Source organism: Salmo trutta, chromosome 1, assembly GCF_901001165.1.
Source record: "Salmo trutta chromosome 1, fSalTru1.1, whole genome shotgun sequence".
In the NCBI taxonomy this organism is placed as follows: Eukaryota; Metazoa; Chordata; class Actinopteri; order Salmoniformes; family Salmonidae; genus Salmo; species Salmo trutta.
In genome coordinates, this window is record NC_042957.1 from 54,921,970 (window position 1) to 54,930,573 (window position 8,604).

At 39.0% G+C, this 8,604-nt stretch overlaps 2 protein-coding genes across 10 annotated transcripts; one reads left to right on the forward strand and one right to left on the reverse strand.

The window, feature by feature from the left end:
• Positions 1–619: 619 nt before the first annotated feature.
• LOC115201115 (transmembrane protein 205) lies at positions 620–3,443 on the reverse strand. Of its 2 annotated transcripts, none has more exons than XM_029764415.1 (4): positions 3,343–3,443; positions 2,655–2,763; positions 2,324–2,487; positions 620–2,145 (listed from the first exon to the last, which is right to left on the reverse strand). In XM_029764415.1, exons 2-4 carry the CDS (start codon positions 2,752–2,754, stop codon positions 1,843–1,845), a joined length of 567 nt encoding a protein of 188 aa, XP_029620275.1. In that variant the 5' UTR covers positions 2,755–2,763; positions 3,343–3,443; the 3' UTR covers positions 620–1,842. The 2 variants fall into 2 exon arrangements, with proteins under 2 accessions (XP_029620275.1, XP_029620283.1); XM_029764423.1 differs by having other exon boundaries at positions 3,296–3,407.
• Positions 3,444–3,585: 142 nt separating this feature from the next.
• LOC115201084 (transcription elongation factor 1 homolog) lies at positions 3,586–8,572 on the forward strand. 8 transcript variants are annotated; one of them, XM_029764368.1, is made up of 11 exons: positions 3,596–3,630; positions 3,723–3,750; positions 3,863–3,939; positions 4,072–4,153; positions 4,325–4,547; positions 4,707–4,774; positions 4,880–4,935; positions 5,132–5,220; positions 5,290–5,363; positions 5,517–5,640; positions 5,801–5,911. In XM_029764368.1, exons 1-11 carry the CDS (start codon positions 3,610–3,612, stop codon positions 5,808–5,810), a joined length of 852 nt encoding a protein of 283 aa, XP_029620228.1. In that variant the 5' UTR covers positions 3,596–3,609; the 3' UTR covers positions 5,811–5,911. The 8 variants fall into 8 exon arrangements, 7 of the variants coding, with proteins under 7 accessions (XP_029620220.1, XP_029620209.1, XP_029620228.1 ...); XM_029764376.1 differs by having other exon boundaries at positions 3,866–3,939; XM_029764360.1 differs by lacking the exon at positions 5,801–5,911 and adding an exon at positions 7,505–7,586 and having other exon boundaries at positions 3,586–3,630; positions 3,723–3,939.
• Positions 8,573–8,604: the final 32 nt, after the last annotated feature.

Here is an 8,604-nt window from a genome sequence, read left to right on the forward strand (position 1 = left end):
ACCTGCTGTGGTATCTGGGTAATGTAACATGGGAAGTGAATGAGTTTGGTTGTGGTGTACCTGTATATCTGTAAATAATTTGGTCTCTTTTCCTTTTTTTGAAAAGTAAACAAAGTGTTAGTTCACTCCAAGAGAAACTCCAGAATTGGTGGCCTGGTTTACCTCTAATTACATAGGGAGAGATTTCTCTTGAAATCTCACCTAATCAGAGTAGATGAACTTGTGCTGCTGGAGTTAAAAGAATGCTATTTCCTGTTGCCACTTAAGCCTGTCTGACAAGGCTCATCTCAAGAGGAAGTCTTTCCTTCTGATCCAAGAGTGGCCCAGACTGCTGAGAGACATACAGTATAGACATGATAAGGAATCTAAACAAGATTTCCTGAGACACTGTCACTCTCCCTGTACTTTCCATACCAAACGGTTTCATCATGATGATCTACCACTGTAAACGAACTATTCAAAATCTCAACATTGTAGTTTGACATTAACACTAATAAAGATACACATACATGCATACAGCTAAAACAACCAGACTAAAACATCACAATATGTAGGATGTAGAAGCCTTTTCACTCACTCTGAAACACCATTACAGTTTTGGGTTCTGTCCAGTTATCCATTAGTGATATTTTAACTTTATTAAGACATCCTCCCTCTCCTCCCAGGCTTGCCAGTAAAGCACTGGTCGGTCCATTTATTCAAAGCTGGGGTTTTTATTTTTACATGATGTCCATCACAATAATGAAGTTAGAACCAGTCTGTTTAAGAGGTGGGCACAAACTGCGTGGTCTGGTCTCAATATGTTGCATGTTATTGACCCTGTATTGCACCTTATTTTCTAAAGAAAATGCTCAAACTGTAGGAGTGCATTTCCTGCTTCCATCAAGGGTAACAACGAAAGCTGATCTTTTTTTTTTCTTGTTTCAACATGAAAGATGACTTAACATTATTGGTGCTATTGCATTCATTATTTGTAGGAATTTCCATAATTGTAATTTATTCACAGTACATAATTCTGTTCAACAACCCTGCGCTAAATGTTATGTTGTTAAAAAATATCCGCCTAATGATTGTAAAAAGTTTTTTTTTTGCAGACATTACCCTCTAGTGGAAGCCACAAGCAATACAATGTCCCATTTCATAACAGTCCTGAATCTTGTGCTTTTCAACAACAACAAAAATGTATCTACAGGTTCTGTGTAAGAGTTAAACCTCAGTTTTGAAACATTATCAGGATCACTGCACATTCTACTTCAGCTCTACCCTTAAGTACATCAATGTAAAATGAACAATAACTGTAGGGAAATCAAAAAGAGGATCACTAACATTAACAATTATTTTTTTTGAAATCATGTACTTCTGAAAAATATAAATCGATCTTTATTACATTCATCTTTTCCTGGTTTGACAAGGGAAAGACCAAAAATACTTTGAAATCTTTTGGACATTGTGTGCTATGTTTTCTATTGACAGGTGAAACAATTAGATTAAAAAGGCACATTTAAAAAATATGGTTAAGCGTTATGTTTGGGGGACGTATACATCAAGCGTCTCATTAGGAGTCCTGAACTTTGATCAGGCCCATATGTAATATGCCTAAAGCTGTGTTTACACAGGCAGCCAATTCTGATATTTTTTTCCCCACTAATTGGTCTTTTGACCAATCACATCAGATCTTTTCCAGAGCTGATCTGATTGTTCAGCAACCTATAATCTTATTTATTGTGATTTAAAGGCAATAATCCTACATCAGCATTCCTACTCTGAGACACTTGATACATACATCCCCTCACTGAAAGACAATATGAAAACCTGTCACCAAACACTACATATACACAATCTCTAAATGGTGTGTAAATTGAGAGCTGTGTACACTATGTTGGTGGTTGTGCAGATAAACCCAATCAGGTTGCATAGGTTGGACAGGCCATGATAGTGGCCAAAGGTGCTCTTGTAGGCCTTGTACTTGGGGTCCTGCTCCCTGAGTTTGGCGTAGGCTTCCCTCTGGCTCCCTATCCCTATTTGGTTCCCCAGGCCATGCTCCTGCTCCACCTCCCGCAGCTTGAACATGACCTCTGTGGCAGACGGGCCAAACCACTGTGCGTTTAGACCTGCCATGATGACTGCCACAAAGTACAGTGCCATCTATAGGGGAAGAACAATTTTTATTCAGAATTGTCGATGACATAGGTGACGTCTATAATGTAGATACAACCATTATCTTAATCGAAAATAATCTTTACATGTCGATTGCGCAATCTGTAATGCTTCAGCGGTACAGATTGAATCCTGCCCTAAATTACAAAATAGAATGTGATATGACCTGAAGGCTTTCGTGCCAATCCAGCAGCTCTCTGGGGTGGTAGACAGCATACACAGCAAGGCTGACAAAGTTGCTGCCCAGTAGGCAATAGAAATAGACAGGGAACAGCTTGCTTTGCACCAGCCCAAAGGTGTGCAGTGTTACCTGCTTCACCAGTGCAACACCTGTGGGTGGGAAAAGGGATAATGCAAGTGAGAGAAATGGGGAGACAAATACTGTGCCTCAAGTTCTTAATCTTGGCTTCTTTTGATATGCCACTTCGAGTGTTAGCAAAACCCTACAATCTAACAGATTTCCTCTGCTCATCCCCTATCGATCCCAATATCATCACCTGCTATAAAGGAGACCCACAACTGCATTCCCCATGTGAAGGACAGCACCAGCAGGTGCAGCACTTTCACCAAATCTGTTGGCTCCCCTTCTGTGACCATGGTATTAATCTGGGGGACAAAAAGAGAAAAAGTCCCAGATAAATGTTAGCAAGCAACCCAGATAAATTATTAAGTTCCATTACAGCATTGGGGACATAAAACCAAAAAACACATCCCCACTCAAAAGCACTCTAATTCAACAAAGACCTTTGGAAGCCCCTTCAAACAGCATAATTTGAGGACTGGAAAGTGGTCCGTCTACACGTGCAAGCTTGATTAACATGCAAGTGATAGTGGCTTCGAGAGATAAGAGTTCTGACCTGTTTACTAAGACTTCAAAGTTTGATAGCTAGCTATCTAGCAAACAAAAATTCTAAAAATGATATACTGTTAATTGAGGATTAAATACTTAATTCAATATCACATTTTGGGAATTGGAAACCATAAGTGGAATGGCATTTGTCAGATAAACTACAAATGTCGCTAGCACAACTCATCTAACGTTAGCCAGCTAATATAGTAATTCGTAGCTAGGTGATTTACACAAATGTGCGCATGTAGTGTTGTAGTGCATTCCAAAGAAAGGAAAGTGGCTTCTTACTTGTTTGTCTTATTTTTTCCTTTAAAACTCAACTGAAAAATAACTACCTGGATGTGGTATGTTGACTGAAGGGAAACACTCTTCGCAACTCCCGTTGATCGAACACTAGAACAACACTTCCTCTCTCAAACGTCAATTTCCATTAACCACGCCCACCAAGCAATATCTACAAATCACATTATTACAAAATGAATATTACGTTAAATTATAACCCACAAACCAATCATCAACGAGATAGAACGTATCCCCGCCTTGTCATTGTGACACCGTTTTTATCCACCCACTTACAATTTACTTAGCTCAGGTCAGTTGACATGGACGACAAGAGGGCCTTGGTGAGTTGAAAACACATTTGGCACTCAATGTCATACAGTACCAAAATAGTTTGTTATAATGATTTTTAATACAATGTCGATTGTTGTTTCAGTGTGAACCACCGCCCCTTCCTGCTGAAGGTGTGTAAGTGTTTTTGTGTCAATGTGATCATCAGAAACTAACATAATTTGACAATGCCTGGTGTAATACTGCACGGTCATTGTTCACTGACTTTCTTGAGTTGTCATCTAGTAGCAGTAGGTGCATCTCAGGAGTCTCTCCGAGATGTTGTGGAAAGAATTAGGTCAGAGGTTGAAACACAAGCCAAGGTGACTAACTGCTTCCTGTAGAATGTAGTATTTTTCCCATATTCACGATTGTCTACTGTTTTCTTTGGTGGCTTGTTTTGGTTACTGTTTATTCAGGGGATATTGTTTCAATTAATATTTGCTGTTTTGTAGACTATTGATTCCCTGTGCAAAACTCTAATCATGCACGAGGCAGAGAGAACCCAGAATCTCAATACCATGGCAGTCCTTCAATGTAAGGGAGGACACAACACAATCACGCCTGAAACACACCTGACTCTTGAGTCCCTGATTATTATTATTACTGTTTACTTGAGTTGAACCCTCTGTCATAAGGGCTAAATAGCACTGTCATAACAATGACTTAAAGATGACATAAACTGTCCTTCTGTCCCTGTTCCTCCAGCCGAGGTGCACCATTTGGCTGCACATGTTGCCGCCCAGCACCTTGAGGAGCGTTTTGAGGGTCTATGCTGTGAGGTCTCCACTGAGCTCCACTACCTGCGCAGTCTCCTGTCCCACTCTCCCTGCTCCTGTCCTACTCTCCAAGCCTCCTGCTCCAGCACTCACCCCTCAGACATCCAGAGGCAGGCTGCCATCAACCACATCTCTCAGGAACTCTACCACAGGTAGATCTGGATAAGGCAGTCTGGAGTGTGGTGTGGTGGGGATACTTTAGTGAACTACACTTACATGATGATAAGTAGACTTTAGCTCAGTGGGATAATGCAGTAATAACATGTAATTCCCTCTCCATTTTTTTCTGTGTATGTTGTCTGTTTCTTCAGTCGAAGAGTCCTGTGGGAGCAGATTGCTGAGCTAAGGGAGGAAGTCCACAACATTCATGGCCTGCTTAGCAAGTTTTTGATTTTATGTTTTTCAGAACAAGACCCTCTTCCATGATGTAGTTCTAATGGAGGGTTTTTTAAAAACCTTACTCAAGTTTTCCTTTCCTTTTTAGAAAAACTAAGAGATGAAACTATGCGCAGATTGACAGAGAAATACTGCAAAGATATGGTATTTCAGAGCTCACATTTCTCTCCCCCAAATCACTTTGACCTGAATGATTTCACTCATCAAACAAATGATACAAACTTTACACTTGAAACAATCTTCTGAACTGTATTTGGGCTATAATGATTTGGACTGCTGAAGCTTATCTAATGTTATGTGACATGTTCTGGAATATGTGTCTATCTGTCTCCATTTTCAGTGCTTGGAGAGGATGATTGACAGCTATCAGATGAAGGACGACGCTCTCAAACTGCAGAGGCCTCAGGACATGCTCAGGTCAAATGCAAGGTGAAAGCTCTGGGGTGAGGTTAGAGTAGACGAGCATGGCAAGCAATCTGACAGACTGTTCTCCCCTAGGTCAGATGTTTCTGAGTTACAGAATAAGTTTCAGACTATAACAATATCGAAAGGCAAGGCTCCCAATAAAACAGGTAAGATATCTGGTAATTAACTTGCTGTTTATTTACAAAAGATGCAGCATTTGCATTGAAATACAAAGTGTATTTTTCTGTTTGCTGAGATCAGTTTTTATTGATAGATCAGTTTTTATTGCTGTGTGCATGGTCTCTTGCATCGCATACTAGGCCGAACTGAACGAATAGGACAGAGGGTTATGCCAGCCAATTCAGATTCAGATGAAGGGCAAAGTGGAACATGTGCCAAAGGAATGACACCAAAGATCAAAGAGGAAATCAATGTGTCTGCCAGGTAAATGAAAGCACACTAATATCCTGCTTTGCTGTTTCTCACCTATTACTGACAACAGTAATTCATGTTATCATCTAATTAATAAGCACACTTAATTTTATGTATATGTTATAAGGGTAACCACATTAGAAGTGAATTCTTCATTTTGTCTCTGTTGCAGAAGGAAATAAAGTTCATAGCTGGAATCCTCTATCTACCTTTTGCCCTACCTTGTCTCACACTGTCTTCTTTATGACAGCCAAATAAAATAACATTTGGTCTACTCTGACAATTATTTTCTGTTTGAGCTTTGTGCATTCAACACATTTCTTTATCAATAATTCATGTAAAAGGCTGTTATTTTTTTAATCAATAATTATGTACTGTAGACTATTAAACACATGAGGTTGGTGGCACCTTCATTGGGGGGGACAGCTCATCCTAATGGCTGGAACAGAATACATTAAATGGTAATCAAACTCATCAATACATTATTTCCATGTGTTTGATACCATTCAATTTATTCAAATCCAGACATTATTATGAGTCGTCCTACCCTCAGCAGCCTCCTGTGGTAGACTACATAATCAATGTATATATTTTGGGATTGTATCAAAGAGGTTTATAAATTCTGAGAGGCGGGTTGATAATTTTTTTGACGAATGACAACCCTAAAAAGCGCCTTAATCTTCCAATCAGATGAAAGAGTTCAGAATAATTTCCGGATACAATTTCTATTTGTTAGCGTCATTACTTGGGTCATTTATCTGGTAAGAAAATGCTTAATCCAGCGTGTTTTATCACATGGCTAACATGCAAACAACTAAATTATACATCCAGCACGATTTTAAATTACATGTGTGATTCTCCTATTTTTTTGTAAAATTGTGCATAGCTAGCATATTACAAAGCCAGGGTTAGTTAGCTAGCTAACACAAGCTAACTTTGTTTTTCTCGCGCTCTAACGTTACTAGCTAATACTATCTAGCTGCCTCTTCAGAAATCATCCCAAAATAAACGGTTCATGCAATTAACAATATTGTTGGAAATGTACTTGTAGAATTTGCAGGACGTTTTGTATAAAAGGAAGTATTGTTGAGCTCCAATATTATAGCTGCAAGCTAAAAAATGCGCGATGGCGGGGAACTAGTTACTACATATTTGTGTAGTGTGAACATGGCTCCAACAAGAGAATAGTAACATTAATCATCGACATCTGACTTTTTTAAATGAGCTAAAATAAAATATAATTTGAATTTATGTGGAAAATACGGTCCAAAAATGTGTTTGTTTACACAAGAGTAACGTATTAGCTCGCACATGCGTACTAGCAGATGGTCTATAGCGGCAGAATATTGATGCATTTTTAACATCTCGTAAATTTGCAAATAGGGGCATAGGACTGGGGAAAATCAATTTCGACGCACCTCCAACTCGTAATTACTAATGGGAAACTTGTCTGTCATCCCTGTGCTCCAATTTGCTGGACTGCCCATATGATGAACTCTGTCTCTGACATCAACTACTAAGGCCAATACCTCGATAACAGCAATGTCAGCTGTTAAATTCAACAACAAAACATGATTTATAAAAGTGTTATTTTAACACTAATATGTCTATGGTTGACACAGTTTTTGCCATTAACCAGCAATCGGCATTCTCAACGAGTTCAAAGCACATGAACCCACACATCTCGTTGTTCCCAGTTTACAAGTAGTATTTTCCGAGATTACCGCAGTATATGACTTTTTGCCCAAAATCATATGAATATCAGCACCATACAGTAGATATAATATATGCTAGCTAACACGATTGACCTAATTATTTATTGAATTTGACCGTCAACAGAACTTGTTTTGTAAAATTGAGCTATTGTATTTTACAGATTGTAGATCGAGAATGGGACGCCGAAAATCAAAGAGGAAGCCACCTCCCAAAAAGAAACTGACTGGTAACTTGGACACCCAATTCACCTGTCCCTTTTGTAACCACGAGAAGTCCTGTGATGTCAAAATGTAAGTTCACTTGGTTGTGTTGGAACAGTATATGGTCTGGCTGTAAAATATGATCAGTGATTACATGTTGATACATATCCTAACACCCTATTCAAATGCACATTTTCTTTTCTCTTTTCAGGGAACGCACTCGAAACACAGGAATAATATCATGCACCGTCTGCTTGGAAGAATTCCAGACTCCCATTACTTGTATCCTTTCGATTCATTGATTGGATCATTATATTCAGTTATCTATACACCATATAGCTCACAGAATGGCTTGTGCATTTGTAAATAATAATAATAATAATAATTGTTTAAATGCTGTCTTTACAACTGTACCTCCCAAATGAACTTTTCCTTGACATTTGTCTCCAGATCTTTCAGAACCAGTGGATGTTTATAGTGATTGGATAGATGCTTGCGAAGCAGCCAATCAGTAGCAGTGGTCCCCCTGACTCTATTCCTGTCTGACCTCACCCCTCATTCCCTATGATGGGTCACATATCTCTGGCTGGGCCAGGGCTTTGTCAAGTAGTGAATGTGGAGAACAAACAAAGACAGATAACACATCTGTGAAATTTTCATTGTCTACACACACTAATGGATTTGATATGAAGAAAGATACACTTCCTGTCCTCCCTCTCTGTGGCAGGGTGGGATGGGGGTAGGGCAATGAAATGTCCCAATGGTCCTGATCTTTGAGAATCCCACTAAGTTTCAAACCACCTCATCATTTCTTATGTTTTATAGGCAAGCCTGTTGGTGGATATGTCTTTAGAGTTTCCCAAGCTGCCATGTCCCCCTTTACTGGAGAAAGTAGATTTCATTTGTACAAATGTAAAAAAGGGGTAATCCTGTAGTTTTTATTTTGTTTTATGTGATGATTTTTATTTCAATAAAGTTTTTTTTGTTCGGGAATGACTTGATCAATAAACACATCAATGTAATTCACACCTAACTGCGTCTGTCACATACTGCTGAAATG